Source organism: Glossina fuscipes, unplaced genomic scaffold (genome assembly GCF_014805625.2).
Source record: "Glossina fuscipes isolate IAEA_lab_2018 unplaced genomic scaffold, Yale_Gfus_2 61541, whole genome shotgun sequence".
Classification (NCBI taxonomy): domain Eukaryota; kingdom Metazoa; phylum Arthropoda; class Insecta; order Diptera; family Glossinidae; genus Glossina; species Glossina fuscipes.
This window is the reverse complement of record NW_024003752.1, coordinates 643373-663280: the sequence shown is the minus strand read 5'-3', so window position 1 is coordinate 663280 and position 19908 is coordinate 643373. Positions and strand designations below refer to the sequence as shown.

Here is a 19908-nt window from a genome sequence, read left to right as displayed (position 1 = left end):
GTGATGCAGAGGATGGCTTTGCGTCTGTTAACCATTGTCTATTTTGATTTACGTCGTTCGATTTGCTTAATTAACACCTGTAGTAACAGTTTCAGTCTATGATCACAGCATATGGGTAGCAAAACTTTATGGGCGTGAGTATTCCACTTTGTTGTCGATGTGGATGGCTCTCCTGGAACTAACCCATGACTTTTTGTACTTGGGATTATCGTAGTAGATTCACTTTTTATCGCCGGTCGCAATGCGCCACAGAAAACTCTTCGTTTTTGGCCAACAAGCAATGAGTCCGCGATGTAAAAACAGTTCAATTTGGCATTTTCAGCCAATTCGTATTCGACAATGTGGATATAATGAAGAAGCAGCTTCTAAAAGTGTTTGATGGGCTTCGGCAACAGATTTCTTCAAATCAAACAACAAAAGTAATAAATGTTGAAAATGCAATCTTGAGACTTCCATGATTGGCGTGGGTGTACACTGAATAAATCAATAATATTAAATGGAGAATTGTATTTTTATGTAGACAAAGCTCAAAACCATCGAATTTAACAGTTGTATACATTGACACTTCGCATCATTTTCACCAATAGATTCTGTTGATCAAAATATATGCAAGCACCTACTATTTATTACATGCAGACTAGATAGATATACAAGAGATTCATTTGTATAGAGATGTGAATATGCTAGAAAGTATAGGTCGTCACATACAGAAGGTACATTTCTTATGCATCTTAAATTATGCGATAGGGTAGCTTGTACATTGTAATTTTGATATTCATTTCTCATCTATGACATAGTTCAAATCTTTTCCTTTTCTTGCTCACTTTCGAAGATTCTGTTTCTGAAACGAATAAGCCATTGATAATAATTGACTTTACATCCGTAAAATTCTCTCGTTTGATTTATTTCTATAGGAGAAATAGTCCTGATGGTAAAGAAATATTCGATCCATCAAAGCACAACTCAACCGCTAATTGAATAGAAAAAAAATGGTTGATAATCCCGGGCAATAATGCATCAAAAGCTGTCCAATGAAATCATTACCATGTTTTCACATCAGCTTTGCCCGGTGGAAGGAAATAGATAAATTACTTAACTGCACCTATACACTCGACTGTAAGCCGCTGCAAATTTGTGCTTGTAATGGTAAGAAGACCCTTTATAACACTTCAACGAAGCCGATATGCTCTTGTCTGATGCGGTAGTTGTATAAACTAACGAATATATAATATATTTAACTTCAGTTTTTAAAATCTTATACAGTGCAGCTTACTATAGAAGTCTTTCTTCCAACGTGGTTCATGAAGTAAAATCATATGAAAACAAAAACATCAGTTTTTAATTAATCGATCTCTCCAGACTGGTTCTCCAAAATTGTATAAAAGTTCGTGTTCTTGTTAACGTTTACTTCTTTTTTTTACCAAGTATAGGAAGCTAAAATTTAGTACAAAGCTTTTTTAATAAATTAAGAATACGAAATTGACCGCAATCTTTTCGCAAACACGTCGACAAAAGAAACCAACACAACCTCCAAAACACGGACAATTTTTTCATATTGGGTGTATAATTTACTTTATTTTATAATATTTTGGTGTATAATTTACTATGTCGTTAATATATTTCTGAAAAACAGTTACCCAAATATTCTTCACAGCCATCCGTATATTCGGGGCAAAAATTATCCCGACTGGTTTAGTAAGAGGGCTACAATTAACGATTATTTCCCATTTCTTGACGAGTCAATTGTGATCAAAAGTGTAGCAAACGTATCTTACAATTCTATCTTTGACTTATATTCTAATCCATTAGGGGGCAACTTTTCCTGGCTTTCCAGTTTATCTGTTAGCTACAGATGCTCGTAAAGTGTAATTATCACCAGTGAAAAGTTAGCATTTACGATCGTAATCAATATTTTTTTTATCATATTAGAATACGAAGGTAGTACCAGAAGTAGTCGACACGACAAAAAAATCGTTAAAAATTTCAAAAAAACTATCTCAGTGTCTCAATATAGTTGAAAACCTTTCATACTCTTTTAGTCAAGAACCCATAAATTGCAAGCTCCATAGGTTCATAGTTTGCAAATCTTTTACCAACGACGAATTATTTGAAAGTGGAAAGAAGAAAATAATCAGCTAAGCATTTTAATTAAAATATGTTCTTAGGTAGCATTCCAAACTTCAACTTTTTTATTTTAGCCAGCTCGAGAAAGGATATATGTACGAACAGGTTACTGCCATTGTTTTAACAATTTTCTTTCGCTAAAGACCGTTGGTTTGTTTTAATTTTATATCGTAGAAACTGCAGTATGCTGGCCGTTAATTGTTTTTAAAAATAATCAGCAAAAATTCACGCGATGCTGATGCATAACGTTATTCCATTGAGTTTTTTTTTGGAAATTTCATTGATTGTTTTGACAGTTTCTTTGTTTTAAATGTGAAACAGCTCAGCTATGTTCGTCCAACTCTAATAATCGGCATTAAAGCTTTTCATTTTTGTGAAATATCGCCGAAAACTCGAAGGATCCTCGCAATGATGGTTTTGTTCCTTTATGAGCAATTGCGGCACTCACCTTTGCTATCAATATGCAACTTAGAACAACTTTTAAAAAGTGCAGATGGTAAACCTCCACCTGACCGCCATCGGTTAGCTCCACGGTTGGAGATTTTCTTTCCAATTTCTCGCGTGACCGTTTTATTCTGTCGAGCATTACGCTGTTCACCTTAGGTGCTCGTAGCAACTCGTTTAGACTTTCTTGCCCAATATTTGATTATTCTAGAGGAAACAGCAGACTGTGAAATATTTGAGTATTTGAGTTTTTCCGACTTATCCATATTGGATGAACTGGGACCTTTCCAAAGTATGTATTTTATCACTTAACGATGAATTATCTTTTATTTGTTTAGAAGTTTACGGAGAAGATTCAGTATTAAAGGCTCTCAACCATTATAGTGCCTTCTTCAAACTTACGCCTTATTGATATGGGTACTTTCCATATACTATACTACTATATAAACTTTTTACTGTCTTCTATATCTCAGGGTAGACACTACTGAGAGTGCGCTTATAATTACAGTAATGCTTTATAAAGGGCAGACAGATAAAATAAACAAAATTTCGAATATGAAATTTAATGTCGATTTTCATTAAATTAATTTTCGCAACAAAAACCTTTGTAATGCAATCTATTATAATGTTGTATATATTGTGTTATTGGATATGAGTATATATAAGATGTGTAGTGATGATTGCTGTCGAATACTAAATTTAATGTTTTCGAATAGCTCAGCTTTTGCGATGTTGGGCACGTTGCGTACAATTTCCATCATTATTTCTTCGCAGCCCACGGAAAGCATATATTTCTACAACGTCTTTCTTATTGTGTGAAAATTTTATTATAGTTTACAGTATACTATGGTACTATTGTTGTATATATATATATAAATATATATATATATGAACAACTAAATTAACACACTCTTGAAGGTGCTTATAAGCCATTTTAAATAAATTTACACATACACATACGCACTCGTACGTGTAATGAAATGTATATCGGCGCATATACACATACCCGAATGTAGGTATATATATATTTTGTAGGCCGAGTTTTATGTGTCGTGGTTGTTGCTCAACTGGATTTAAACCACAAGCAGCCAATTGCTAGCCAGCATCATCAAATATCTCATTGTATCTCTCGTTTTGCCATGCTGGAAAAAGTATGGTTAGTCTTAGCAAACATTATGGACGAGTTGTGAAATAAACGAGCGTATGAGCTGTAGTATGCTACTAAACGGCATGGACAAACGGTACTTAGAAGCTGATTGGTAGTTTATTTTTAACGGTAGACTCAAAAGGTTAGTCGTGGCTCGTGTGTTTGCCAAAGATATTTCATTCTACGTATGTAGGTATGGTAAATATTTAATGTTTCAAATATTAAGTATAAGCCAAAGCAACTGAAAACTTTCATTTATTATTGCGTATAATTTATATTGCGCGTATTGCATGTCAACCTAGACATTTGAAAAATTGTATATTTGTTTCTCTTGGGTATCCAAAATTTCTTTCAAGGCAACTTTCTTAGCTTCTTACATAGAATTATACTTGTACCCAACTAATGCACGTATGCATGAGAAGGTATTACAAGTAGTGCAATTGAGCGTTATGAAAAGCGCCGGCGGTCCAACAAAACTTATTTGTGTTACCAATTCATTAGTTTTAGCTTAGTTTTGTTTTATTATACAAGCTAAGCTTAGTATAATTTCCACTAATTTTGACATAGTTGCAGATTCCTATAGCCAATTTAGAATTTCTATTAGTTAATTAGTATAGCTTTTATGTTGAATGCAGCGCTTTCTTTTCGAGTAAAAAAAATAGTTTCTGCGGTCTTCTCAGTATTTTTTAGTTAGATAAACAGACAATATACCAATCGCGATTTGTTCCTTGTTTACTATTTCACAACCAAATTCATCGATGAATATAACGCAAAGCTACAATCAGTAAGTTTTGGGTAGTTGGACCAAAAAATTGAATCTCCAGAACAGAACTTTGCAGAAACTCTGCCGGAAGAACCGGAAAGACAGGGAATATCATTTCAAAAATCAAATCATTATATCAAACAAAATCAAAAGTTTTGTCAACGTCCAACAGAGTCAATGGAGCGTATAGTCCCAAGTTTGTCTTCAAGATATCGGCTTTTGCGCGCTAATTGGTATGAAGTATTAGGTGGAGTTCAATAGCTATATTGCTCATTAAGTACAATGTTTGTTTTTTAGTAATTGGTCTTTAATAACCATTTAAAGCATCTTGCTTAAAGAGCTCAAAATATTAATAAGTCAATAATTATTAACAATGATTTGTGATTTCCTTGGCTTACAAATGGAAATGACTTTAGCCGACTTCTATATAGTTGGAAAATATTAGAATTTGGTGCATGCGTTTATATTGCACGTGAAAAATCAGATTCCTCCATCAGGAGTATTTTCTAAAGCCATGTTTTCAACATCATCCAAACTTGGAACCGTTTTTGGACGTGTTTCTCGCATTTAAAGACGTCGTCACTTATGCAGTCCTCCTCCGAGATATGAATTACAACTGAAATGAGTCGCGCTGTCGCAAAACCAACCATATGGTCTTTAACAAGAGAGCTTAGGTTGTAGAAGGTTTAATGGCTTTCTAAAAAACTTTCTGCGATAGCTTTTGATTTAAAAAAGGTTTGCCTATACGTTAGCTAAGTAGCCGCGCCTTTTACCCATCAATTTGCCAACATGATTTCTTTATCTAAGGCGCTATCTTCATGATTCTGTAATATTTTTCCATATAGAAAAATGTTTCTCTTTATTAAGAACAAACTGAAACTTTATCTAGTAAATGTTCGATATAAAATTTATAAAGCTTGCAATTCGTATCTAAGCACTAGGATATTAGTCAAAACTAGATTCAAAAAGTAAGGCATAGATTTTCGATGAGATGAATATAAGTCGGATCAGCAATGTGTAAAATAGTTATTGGGAAGATTGTGGTGATTTCATTCAAAATGTTACCGAAGAATTTGGCCTTGTACACTACTAATCCCAATGTTGTTAACTTAAGTCGATACACACGAGCAGATCATGTTGATTCATAACTTTATGTAAGTCTTTTTTAAAATTGCTCTTAAGCTTGTCGGAAGTAGATCAACTAAAAGAATAGACTCTAATCAACCGTGAGAATTTCCAATAGCATTACAAATGCCCGGACCGGTTATTTTCGATACATAAGTTTTAATTAATAAAGTTTAACACAATGAGAGAGCTTTTGTGCGTTAGAACTGCAACTGCTTCACCTACCTCATACGTTCTATCATGCTTATAGCAAGTGTAATGGGTAAGATAAAGTTTCTCTGAGTATTTTAAGCAAGTTTCAAAAGGATATTATATACCGATACTATGTTTGGTAAATAAAAATCGAAAAGATCAATATATTTATTACGAACAAAGCGACCGTTCCAAACAAGGATTTTAAGCATGGCTATACGATTATTTAACATTGGAATATGAATGCGTAACAGCTTATTGCGTTATAGCATTAAATTGTATTTGTGTTAATATTATTGGCCACATAAAAAGCTACTTAAGTTATTTTCTGTAAAAAAGTCACCGTTGCTCTCAAGTGTTGAGGCGAATCATCGTTTATGTTAATAATTTATCTCAGTAATCACACGAAACGCATTAGAGTTTTATTTAAATGAAGCTTTATGATGCAACACCGGGAAAATCGAATTAGTATAATCCATAGAAAGTCGACTTTGACAACAGATGTACTGGTTTTGGTTGTAATTTGCACATTTTATGTTGAAATTGGCTGCACAGTTTTCCATTGCTAATAGCTCATTTCGGCTTTATGTGACATATCCGAGCACTTGGCAGTTTCCAGGTTGAATTGGCTTATGTGTCTGTTTTCTGATGTAAATCCTGCGAAGAGCAGTACGAGATAAATTTTACATTTTGTCGCAGATTATTTAGCATACTGTGCAGTTTTCAACATAAGCTATAAAAATAGTATCCTCCAACGTTGTTGCAGTTAAAATCAAGTCGGCTTTAATCTAGCCAATTGTAGCCTTCTCAAGACTGAAAGAACAAGATTAAACAGTTTATTATATTTCCTCCCCTGACTAAAAAATTGGTTCATCTGCTCTTTCATAACGTTTATTATCTTATATACTTCGAGATAATTGCATAGTACTTTGAGAATAATTTAAATCTTTTTCACAAGGAATTTTCTCTTTTAACATGAGATTTTTGATATTACTGCGATTTGGTTTTAAATGAGATTTTCGATGTCATAAAAAGTTCCGATGTGGAACTTTTATTGGGGGGATGAACTTCTACTTTCGGGTAGAACCGACTTTATTTTGTCGGCAACCTCATGGTAAGCTTGCAATGGCAGCCGATGGTGGTTCTCCCATAGGATAGAGTTTTGGTCTTCAGACATTTAGAAGACATAATGTCATCAGAAATTCCGGAACTATTGTCTTTCGACATCTTATTTTGTTTATAACTGATATATCCAAAGCAAACCAATACAAAGAGATATGCGAAATAAAAAGAAAGAAATGACTAACTAAAAACCGTTACATTCAATTCAATCAACAAGCGCATTGATCTCTCACTTTAACAAATCATTCATAAGTATTTTTTTTAATAGCTGTCCGACGGTATGCAACTGATGCTTTTAAGTATTAAGTGTAGAACTGTACAACTTTAACTATCCGATGATGGTCTTGGACTTTCCTTATATATCCTGCAATCGTTGTAATGCTGTAGTATTCGAATAGAGACAGAGCTTAGAACAGTTAGTCATCTTTATGTCTAAAATTACTCCCTGGAATTCAACATTAAATCATTCCATTGGTTCCCTTAAAAGGCAGGAAAGGCCATGCGAGTTCTTCTGCTCTAAACGGATGCTTCTCATCAACTGTGCTATATTCTGTCCTGCGTGCAGTCTCATTCACACCTTTAGATACTTCCAGAACTTCGTCTATGTCCGTCTAGTCACTAGGTACCGTAACCGATGTTTATGTTGAGATGATTTAATGTGAATATTTTCTATTAGCATTGATTTAGCATATCCCTTATTTGGATATCTTCAACTTGAGCCTGATGGATTTCTGTTCTCTATTCTCCATGTTTGTGCTGGCGTACTATGCATTCCATATTTTTGTAATTTGCAAAATAAACGGTGCTTTATTAGAATATACGGTTCTTAATAATAACCCTAATAAGCTCTCAAGAAATTATGTTCCTTTTCAGCTCCCACAATGCCACACTAGTTATAAGTGTTTGAATCGATTTGGGGTAATATATAAAATGTATAACAATTATTGCCACTACTTTAATTTTTTGGTCTTGTCCGTAACGTGATTAACAGCATTCTACTACGTAACCAACTGTCTAATTTTTTCCATCATTTCTGTAGACACTTATGTGTTTGGTAATAACCGTTTTCCAAACTACTTATATGTCAGATGTATGGACGTATTACATTCTGCTTAATTAAAATTAAAATATTGCGTATTCTTCTGTCTATCCCCTTGCACTAAACTATACACAATCAAATACTTCATGAATTTGAGTACTCTAGCATTTACTTAATGTTCATTGAAGTCGTAAATAGCCTAAGTTCTCTTCGTTGCTATAATTAGTAACAAGACCGCACATAGTTCATTAGTCATAGCATGTGTGCCTTAAGTTTAAATTAATAAACCAAACCCATTCTAGATTAGAAGTTATTTTCCTTTAAGTATAGAGTTCAAGCTTTACGTAGCGGATGTTATGGATCGTAGGAATAAGAATCTGAGAAGTACTTCTTGTCATAGTATGTCCCTAGGATTTTGCGGCAACTATCAGAACACCAGCGTTTTGCAACGCATCTGCAAGTTGAGAGAGTCATATTGTAGGTCATATTTCGAGTCCTTTACACTGTCATATGGAGCTTGTTCAACACCACATTAGATTGAAAATTACTCTTTGAATGGCTTGGAGTTTGCCTTGGTAAGGCATAATTTTTTTACTAACAGGTAGCCATTGCCAGTGTTTCAATCAGTAGTTTTTGTCATTATTTTTTGTCAGCTTCGCTTACGTTTCTATTAAACATATTAGCACTCCAAAATTTGGAGCAATTATTAATATTCGTACGTTATTTGCCAACGTCAGTACACAGCTCTAATTACCTGCTGATGAAAAAGTGTCTTCATCATTATCTTGGTGCCACGAGGATCTAAGCATTATAGACGTACATGTACTCGTGCTGTGTTTTAAGTGTTACCGTCGTTTTTACTACTATCCCTTACATCGCAGAAAGACTTGCAATAAAATTATATACATATAATTTTTTATTTATTTTTTATACGAACCATAGAGATATACCAACTTTGATTTTTTTCGTAACGTATGTAACATCCAAACAGAAGCGTCAGAGACCCTATAAAGTATACATACTCTTGATTACCGTGAAATTCTGATTTGATTTACCCATGTCTGTCCGTCTAGGCGTCTGTGTGTCTGTGTGGTGCGCGTTGTTGGCACTCCTTTGGTCGCAAAAATGAAGATATCGACTTCAAATTGGATAGAAACACTGGAAGCTCCTGCACGAAGGTTGGTATTGAAAATGAGCCAAATCGGTCAAAGTAGAAGCGCGCAGTCGAGGGAAAACTGAACGTAACAAATTTGTGGGCTTTGGCTCGTTACTCTGAAATTATTAAAGTTAGAAGACTGAAGTACTCCATAATTACTTTACGAAACACTCTACCCTTTACGTGCAAAAATGGACAAAATCGGCCATGCCCAGAGGTGATTAAATTGTCTGTTTTTCACTTTTTTGAGATTTTATACTAATTTATCATAACGCAAACAAGACAGAATGTTTAAAATTATATGTACATGAAGATCTTTTATCCGCCTAATTTTAAAATGAATATGGTAGACACCGCGATTAATTTTTTCTTAATAATATCAGCGATATTGACATCAAATAAAAGAATTTGGTGTAGAATGCGAAAAGCATAGTGGGTATGCGAGATTCGGCCTGCGCCGAATATAACTATCTTACTTGTTTACATTATTATATAAGTTTACGTAATTTGTTTTTTGCACACTCAAAATTTCACGTGCTTAGCTACCTAAATCAATTTTTATTATACTCATTACCGAAGCCTATGTTAAAACGTTTGCAACGCTCAGAAGGAAGCTTCAAAAATCCCATAAAATTCTTGGCCAGTTACAACTCTTGAATACACCTGTTCGCCTGTCCATCTGCCTGTTTGCGTAACTTTGTAGTATTTGTAGTACACATTCTCCCGTTAGCGAAAATGAGAATGTCGCCTACAAATTTGCAAAGGAATTTAGAATCCACGCAAGCTTTTCAAAGCACATGCCCATAACGCTCACATGCCTCTACAACAAAAACTTTTTTTTTGAGAGTAGAAGAAATCAACTGCGCCCACTCCATATTATAGAGCATGAGAATTTTGTTCTTTTACATCTTATGCCTTTTTTGGGAGTAAATGGTGATTGGTATAAAAGATTAGGTCCCGACCGTACTTAATTTTCTTATTTATTTATTTTTTTTTAAATGGTTTTTGTTCTTTTTTTTTTATTTGATGATATTTAAGAATTGTACTATTCAAGTCTGCAACATTTAACGGAAAATATCATTAATGGAAAATTATCATACTCGCCTTCCTCATATTACCCCACAAACTCCAAAATTTAACATCCGTATCAAGGGAATTGTTAAAAAAGACTAATCTGCAAGATTACTGAATTCGTCGTACTTCGGGCATAAACAAAAAAACAATTAATTACGATTACACAAAAGCCATGAATACAAAAAGGAGCAAGGCACACATAACATAAAATAAATTAATATCGCACTTAGTTTCCAACTTGTCGATGAGAACTTTTCTGTTTGCTGGTTCCTTATGTAAGAATGCATTGAAGGAACTGAATTAAAGCTAGTTTCAGCCATTAAGTACTCTGTTATGCCGTCCCATATGGTTCTTCATCAAACAATTCTGGTACCATTTTTGGCTAATAGTCTGTATTGCCTTGTACGATTATAATATTGGAAAAAAGCATTTATTGAGAAAAATCGGTACAATGTACATTAATCAAAATATTGTCGATCATTTCCTAAAATTTTTCTCAACTTTCTGACAACATTTCGATGCCATGTCAAAAGAACGATATTAATTTGGTCGCGATCCATCCATCCATTCGCATTTTAACTTTGCGGACCCGCGTGGTAGCCAAGCCGTGCTGCATCGATTTGAACAAGCGGTAAGCACGAGGTGCCATGTCTGGTTAGTACGGTGGGTGTGGGAACGGCAACAGTGTATCGTACCTCCCTTGAACTCAAAACCAACAATTAGGATATGATGGAGGGGCATAACCATAAGTCTATGAATGTGTTTGGTGAGCTTCGGCAGCAGATATTTTCAAATAACCAATAATAGCAATGAATTTGGAAGCAGAAGAATTTTAAGTGCTCTATGATTATCGTTGTCGTGCGCTGACTAAATCAATAATATTAAATGAAAAACTCTTATTTTATGTAGAGAAAGGGAAAAGTCATCGACTTTAATTGTTATGTACCCTGATATTTGCCCTTTGTTTATAATTTTCACTTGTAGAAGTGGCTTGTAAAAATTTTTGCAAATAATACTTCTTTTAGAAGGCTTACCTCATCCGGATCAACGATCTCATAAAATATTTATGTATCTCGTGGTCGCAAAAGTTTAGACATCGGCTTAATTTTTGGAAAAAAGATAGGAAGCTTCTAAAGGCAGGTTAACATAAAAAATAGACCAAATCGAATAAGCAGATCAACTGGGAATATCAAGTTGTGAAAAACAAAACACAATTAGATTTTTTACTCATTACTCATAAACTACAGCAGCTACAATCATAAGAATTTCCGTATATACTTTATTGATTATCCTATAGTAATTGCACCAATTTGGTAAAAATCGGTTACGCTATATTTTTTTATATATTTTTTTAAAGATAAAGATAGTAAGCCTAAAACATGCGAACGCAGCTGAATATGGTTTTCTTATTTATCTAAATATCCTTTCTTTACTCAATGAAATAAGTATCAAATTTGCACATATAAATAAATTCCGGAGACTTTCGTCAAAGAATATTTGCGCTCAAGATGAAACACTTCGACACAAAGATACTTTTCTTATGTAGATATGAAAACATATTTACCCAAATATACGATAAGATTTTTCTGGCGAAAGCTAGGAAAGGGTTCAATGTTGTTTCGGGGAACTTTTTTATGTTACTAGATATTTATATACATTTGATTAGAAAATCCAGCACAGAATAATTTGCTCAGTGTATATTATACATCGTAAACTACAATTTGTATAGGTTATTGTTACATAAATTTGTAGTACCGCATAGATAATTCCGCATGGAAGCTAAAAACCATACTAGGCGTATATACTCTGCTTTGTTTATTGCCACTTTGCATTAAGGATAAATTTTTTGTTTGCTAAAAATAGGGCTTTAGAAGTAGAAAGTTGGTCCTTTTAGATATTGTTTACCGCTAGTAACTAGTTTTTTCAAGCCAAAGCGCCATTTTGGTACCACCATTAGCTTAAAAAGCGCAGATGTCAGATGAAGCAATGTCTACCAGTTTTGCAACATATGATTAAGCATTGCTATATCTAAAAATTTCAACTCGTACGACACCCTATAAACATTTCAAAGCGTTACAATCATTTAGGAGATCTAGCCTGCGGTTGATATTAAAAATTAAGTACTCTGCGGCAAATTAAAACCATAGTTAAATCAGCGCAAAATTTTCTCCGGAGGGTTCAGAAACCTGCACATTATCTGATATTGCAAAGGAAACTCCAAATTCGATATGATTACATTCTCCAAAACAATATATATGCATTAGAAACAAATACATTTTCAAGTTTTTATTTGTAAATACAAATACATATGACTGACAATTTGGTGCAGGAGCATAAATAAATAAATACGCATACATTAAATTGCAAAGCAAGTATGTTATACCATAGCAGCGCGGTACTGTAATCTGACACTTACTATGCCATACTGCGTTAATAAAAACTTAGTTCAAAAATGGTTTTAGCTTTTTAAATCATCATCACCATCACGTATACTCGAAGCAATAAAAAAAGAAAAAAGAAAACAATCACATTATATACAACCGGAGAGGGATACACTGGATTATCAAGCGTTTGTAACTCATAGGAGTATACACTGGAAATTTTAAAGAAAAAATTTGATTTCAACTTTCTACTTATTACGATGATTGGCTTAAGTAACCATTTAAAAAATTCTGAATTAGCTACAAACCGATATTTTCATTTCTATTTATTATAGTGTTCTCTCGTTTACTTAAACTTGTAACGTCGACTATTTACATTTTGTGCCAGGCTGTACAATCAGATATAAGATACAAAACAATATAAAAACAAGTAAGAAAGTTCTATTCGGCAGAGCCGAATGTCACATACTCACCACTACACTTTCCGTATTCTACTCTCGAAGTTCTTTCATTTAGTACTCTTATCGCTAGTATTATTAAGAAAAAAATGATCGCGGTGTCCACCATATTCATTTTCTTATTAACCAATTTTTAGGCGGATAATCTATCTTCATTTGAGGAATGTATAAAATAGTTTTAAACATTCTGTCTTGTTTGCGTTATGATAAACAAGCCTAAAACCTAAAAAAACCGAAAAAAAGATAATTTAAACACTTGCAACATTATTTGGGCATGGTCCATTATTTTTCGTTTTTGCACGTAAAAGGTAGACTACTTGGTAACGTAGTTATGGAAAATATGAGCCTTCCAACTTGAATTTCAGAGTAATGGGTAAAAATCCATAGGTGTTTCCTAAGGAAAACGGAGTTGCGTTCAGTTTTCTCTCGAGTGCGCGCTTCTGCTCTGGCCAATTTGCCTCATTTTCAATAACAGCCTGCGTGCGAAAACTTCCAATATTTTCACCAAGTATGAATAACACATCTTCATTTTTGCGACCAGGACAGTGTCAGCAACAAACTCCACACAGTTATACAGACCGACAGACATAGCTAAATAAATTCACGCTGAACAGGAATATATATACTTTAAAAGGTCTTTGAGACTTCCTTTTGGGTGTTACATACATTATGAAAAAAAAACAAAATCAGTATACCTCCATCTTATAGTGATGGGTATAATAATATACTGTACTGTAAAATGTTAACTAATCTTCGTTTGCAATCTCATATATATATATATATATATATATATTTATTATATATTTATTTATATATTTATATTTATATATTTATATATTTATATATGTGATATACCGTATATAAAACTATAAAAACTTTTTGACAAATTTTTCTGGCGCCAACACACGTTGAAGATGAGTGCTAAAATATTCGGCCCGAGCTGTATATATATAAATTTTCCGTCCCATATATTTACATACATTTCCGTTAACTAAGAAAGACATTTCAAGGAATTAAGCGGCAAACTTTAATTAATGCATTGTGTTTCATCGTTTCAGGCTAGATTTCGCTTGTTGGCCGTGCCAGTAAAAGACGCTCTTAATAGGCTTTCCATCGCCACATGATTTAATTAAGTCATTTAAACTCTGTTGCTTAAGACGCGATGTGCTTATAGTTTTTGTTACTGTATATTTTTTATTTGACAGTCTTTTATTACGGCAACTTATGTATATATACATATATATATATATATATATATATATATATATATATCGAAAAAACAATATGTATACATATCATAAGTTTATATGTAGATATGGGTTCATGGATGAATAAGAAGAGATTCAGTTTTTTCTATGGATTTGAGTTTCATTTTTAAAGGTGAAGTTGAGCAGGGAAAAAGAAACCTTAAAATATTTAGATTCTCAGTATTATCTCTTGGGTACTTATACAGTAAGTAGTTGCCTAAACGTATAAAGCAAAGTAATAATTATAAATAATTTGTTGGAACCAAGTCTACAATCCTTAAAGATATGTGGGTCGTTGTACCTTAATTTGAATTTCTTTTTGTATTTGATAGATACTCCGATTTACAATTCCTAGCATCGCGACGAGCAGCTGCAGCGGCTACAACCTCATTACCACCGCCATTGAGAGGAGAAGCAAATGGAAATATTGCCGAGAGTATTTCGGCTGCAAGCAATGCAAATATGCCGCTGGTCGGTACTAACGGGCCGGTAGGAATAAGTGCGATTAATCGTAACTCACTCAGTGCTCAAGACACCTCCTTTGTGGCTCCCGGCCCTCATCATCATGCGGTACCTTTCCATCATCATGTGGCGCACACAGGTCTTCAGGTGGCGGGCGGACCACCACAGCCATCCTCTGCTCAAGCACATGATTTTCATCCAGCTTATCGGATTCCAGCTGGCTATATTGAGCATATTTATTCACTTCAGCGTTTAAGTCCAAGTTCTTCCTTTCATGGTAAGTTCAACTAATACATATCTTTTATAGATAATCGCAAAGAAAATTTCACGGCAATATTTGCAGATCCTTATGCAAATTGTGGGCCTGCTATTCATCTAACCGGACTGGGACTTAATTCAGGCGATTACCTAGCAGCTCGTGGCGTTGGGTCGCTGGGTGAATTACATCCGGCTGCAACTACGGCGGCTGTTGCAGCTAGCTCGCTAGCTAGTACGGAGTTTCATTTTAGTATTGATAATGCACGTTTAAATAGTTCACGCCAAGGTACTATGCGTACAAGCATTAGTCGAAAGAGGGCACTCTCATCGTCACCGTACTCCGACTCGTTTGACATAAATTCCATGATTCGTTTCTCGCCAAATTCATTAGCTAATATAATGAATGGTTCGCGAGCCAGCAGTGCAGCTAGTGGATCTTACGGCCATTTATCGGCAGGAACAATAAGTCCCATTCACGATTCGATGGCGCCTCACTTGCAGCAGTTGCAGGCCCATTTATTGCGAGCAAGTGCTGGTCTTTTCCACCCTCTCTCTACACATCAAACGGCCGCCGCTAACATGCTATCATTGGGCCATGTTCATTCATTGCAAACAGCAGTAGCAGCAGCTGCCTCGACAGCAGCGGTAACTGCAGCAGCTGTTAGTGCCGGTGGGGGACCACACGGAACAATATCTAACTGTAATATTCAAACAATCAATTGCCAACCAAACTCTGATTCTGATTGTAATATTAATAATTCGAATCGCATTACTAGTAATAGCAATATGACAGCAAACATTTCAAGTTCAACAAAGCAAATGGTAAGTTGTACTTTATTTTTGGTGACGAATAATAATAAAATTATGATTTTGGCAGGCCTATGACGACATGTGTGCAGAAAGAAAATCGGAACAGCCCTCATCCACTTCTAATGATATAACATCTGTGGAAGCGGACAGTGCTTCTGCTATGGTAGCGGCCAACAAACGATACCGCAACGCTAGAATTGCATCAACGAAAACTCATTTGACAACTGCAAATGTTCAACATTGTGCGATTAGTACTCCAACAACATATAATGATTATGAATGCTCCACAGTAGATACAACCGACATAAAGGACGAACCTGGAGATTTCATTGAAACCAATTGTCATTGGCAAGAATGCGATGTAGAATTTCAGACGCAAGATGAGTTAGTCAAACACATCAACAACGATCACATACAATGCAACAAAAAAACATTCATCTGTCGATGGGAAAATTGTTCACGTGGCGAAAAGCCGTTCAAAGCCCAGTATATGCTAGTAGTTCACATGCGCCGCCACACTGGTGAAAAGCCTCACAAATGCACCGTATGTTTACAACTCGTTTAATCCTTTAAGTAAAGTTTTCACGTACATGGTAAAGAATACATTAACTATTTCCATATATGACAATAATCTGTCTGTTTAAATCACGATATTTATACAACATAGACAAAAATGCCTTTCAAATTTGCAGAAAGTTGGTTGGAACACCCTTTGATACTTTGAAACTGTACAAGCTTTATTCTTTTGATGGTCAATTTTGTCTGAAAAACAAATAACAAAGCAAATGTATTTTAGAGCGGAATAAGGAATGCTCAAATCATATTTCGTTATCATATTTAGTACAGTTTACATCAAGTTCCTAGTTTGTGAGGATACTTTTTGTTGGGATTCGGCATGCATTCCTAAATTATAATTCATAGAGGATCAAACTTAAACCAGATCTACAGCTAGGTGTCTACAGTATGTGTCATGTCAAAATAAAAACAGCACAAGCCTCGTTCTGAATGTTTTGAAGATTAAAAAAAAAAAAAATAGCCTCATCTGTCGGCACTGGTTATCTTGAAGTTAATCTATTCCTCACTTAAACCACAATATTTTTGAGAAGGACATTGTTTGGGAAAATATGAAGTGTGGGAAAGATTTAATGTATTTCGAGCCGATTTAACCATGCCTGTAATGAAGTCACACTAACTTTTTTTGATAATGAAAATCTAAAACTTTTTGCAAATATTCTATATAAAGGACTTCTAAAATAGGAATATAAAGGACTGCTTAAGTATCCAATTAAGAGAGGTTTTAGGCCCTTTTAATAAGATTCCTTATTTTACGATGTTTATTCCAAATAAAATATTTAAATTTTTTAGCGAATAATTACGTAAATTACAGAGAAAGCTTAAGTCTATTTTTGGTAGTACTCAATCAAAAAAAAAAAAAAAAAAAGAAAAAAAAAAAAAAACAATATTTTTCGACATTTGAATAAAACTTTATTTAAATAAATTAAATTAGAAAAAGAACAAGTGTTTTTTAGAATATACAAGCTTCAACGGCTAGCTAACATTACAAATTTTAACGTGTAAGACAATTATGTTCGCGGAGCCGGATCTGGCATACCCACCACTATGTCTTTCGCATTCTACTCTTTAAGTTCCTTCATTTGATACCCACATTGCTAGTACAATTAAGAAAAAATTAATGTGGTGTTTACCACACTCATTTTAGTATTAACCCATCTTTAGGCAGATAATATATCTTCATTTAAGGAGTGTATAAAGTAGTTCAAAACATTCGATCTTGTTTGCCTTGTGATAAATAGGCATAAAAACTCGAAAAAAAAATTTAACCACTTGTAACTTTGTGTGGATATTGCGGAAAAGTAGAACGCTTCGTAAAATAAGTGTGGAAAATTTAAGCCTTCTAACTATTAATATTATCGAGTAACGAGCAAAAATCCAAAAATTTTTTTATTAAAAACGTAGTTGCGTTCAGTTTACGCCCTACTACGCGCTTCCGCTACGACCGATTTAGCCCATTTTCAATATAAACCTGCGTGCAGAAACTTCCAATGTTTCTACTAAATTTGCAGTTGGTATCTTCATTTTTGCCAGGAAAATGCCAACAACACTCACCACACAGCCGGACAGACGTGGCTAAACTCAGAATTTCACGCTGATCAAGAGTATATATACTTTATAGGGTCTCTGAAGCTTCCTTTTGGGTGTTATATACCTTAAGGGAAAAAGCAAAATGAGTATACTCCCATCTCACAGTGGTGAATATAATAACACATGGTATTTATTTATTATATACTCTGTGCTCCATGGGTCTAAATGATATATATACACATTTATTATATTGTTCTTCAAAGCAAATAACAACTTCAATATATGCAAAAAATAGTTAGTACATAGGTGGTGGGTATTTGAAATAATAGGTTGGCGGGAAAGTTCTGTCGTATTTTAAAGAAAATATTTGAATTCATTTATAAAAAAAAGTGTTTAATATTAATCAATTATAAATGCTCCGTTATTTTTTACAACCTTTTGCCATCTTTCAGCTAACCTGTGAAATCCTATTTTGCAGAAATTCTCGTTCTTGCAGCTAAAATAGTCAGCAACTGCCTTAGAAACACTTTTAAAAGACTTGAATTTTTTCCCGTTAGACAATTTTGCAGAGATCTTAACAGGTAATAATCAAATGGTGCAATGTCAGGTGAATACGGTGGGTGACTAAGGACTTCCCACCATAACACATTCAGTTTTGATGTGGTGAACATATTCTTACACGATCAGACAACTCATATGGAACCCAAACACTTTCCTTTAACATAAAGCCAAGAGATTTAATGTGATCTCCAACAGTTGTATGATGAATGCCTAACTCTTCTGCAATTTCTCGACTTGTTAAATGTGGATTATTTTCCAACATGGATCGCAAATCATCGTTATCGATCTTGGATAGTCGTCCAGATCGATCACTTTCTTGGAAGCTCAGATCCCCGGAACGAAATTTGCTAAACCATCTTTGACAAGCACGAACATTTACAATATCTTTTCCACATACCGCACATAAATTTTTACATGCAACCGATGCGCTGCTTTCTTTTTGGAATTCATACAAAGTGCAGCGTCGTAAGTGCACTTTATCTAGTGACATGTTTTTTACTTTAAATATCACAATAAATGATGAATGCTAAAAAACAGTCCTTGTACATTATACAGAAGCTAAAAAAACACAAAAAAAAATCCGAATGACTCACTAGTCAGATGTTTGTTTATTTACAAGATGTTTGTTCATTTAAAATACGACAGAACTTTCCCTCCAACCTGTTATATTATAAAGCAAATATGTATTTTTATCTCTTAATAGTACGTATTAGCACTAATTTAATGTTTGAGGTTTCAAACGCTGTACGACTGAGACCATCTTAATAGTTGGTCAAATGGATTAAAGCATTCGAATATGGAGATCAAAGAAACGCACTACTCGGCTGCGTGAGTTTTCAATTGTTGGGTTAGAACGGTCCCAATTATCTTGCGCAATGAATAAACTTCATTGCCTTCACTTACTTGCCGAAGGCAAGCGCATGGAATCCAATCCCTCTTGTTCAAAAGAAATTTCCGTTTCTGTTTTATTTTAGATCAGGAGCATTCAAAAAATCATTAGAACCAAAAAAAATTATATGTATATTGTTATTATTATTTAAATTATATTATATAATATATATTATTATATGTTATTATATATTATTATATACTACTATTATTATATATATTATTATATATATTATTATTATTGATCAATTTAAGAAACTTTTTCATTACTTTATTGATGCAAAGTGTTTCAGTGACAAACGGCAACCTACTTACTAATTTGCGGTTTAGTCTGCAGTTGTGTTTCTCATTGTACGTACGCGTAATCTGTAGCCTTAGAGAAAGACAAAAATTTTTTTATTTTAAACTATTGTCATAAGTTTGGTATACGTTGTTATAAAAAATAACTATGACTAGACAGAATTTGTCAGGCAAATTTTGTTTCCTTTTTTATCCTTAATGTCTTCGTTCATTGGTTCGCGGTTTCGCACATATGCACAATTTTGAACATTGTT

At 34.0% G+C, this 19908-nt stretch overlaps 1 protein-coding gene across 1 annotated transcript in view; it reads left to right on the top strand.

Moving 5' to 3' along the window:
• The window catches only part of LOC119643710 (transcriptional activator cubitus interruptus-like), a 28050-nt gene that overhangs the window by 6688 nt on the left and 1454 nt on the right, over nucleotides 1-19908 (top strand). The window contains exons 2-4 of the mRNA XM_038043138.1: nucleotides 14605-15011; nucleotides 15078-15814; nucleotides 15870-16346. Coding sequence (XP_037899066.1) covers nucleotides 14605-15011; nucleotides 15078-15814; nucleotides 15870-16346 — 1621 coding nt within the window. The remainder of the gene's footprint in view (nucleotides 1-14604; nucleotides 15012-15077; nucleotides 15815-15869; nucleotides 16347-19908) is intronic.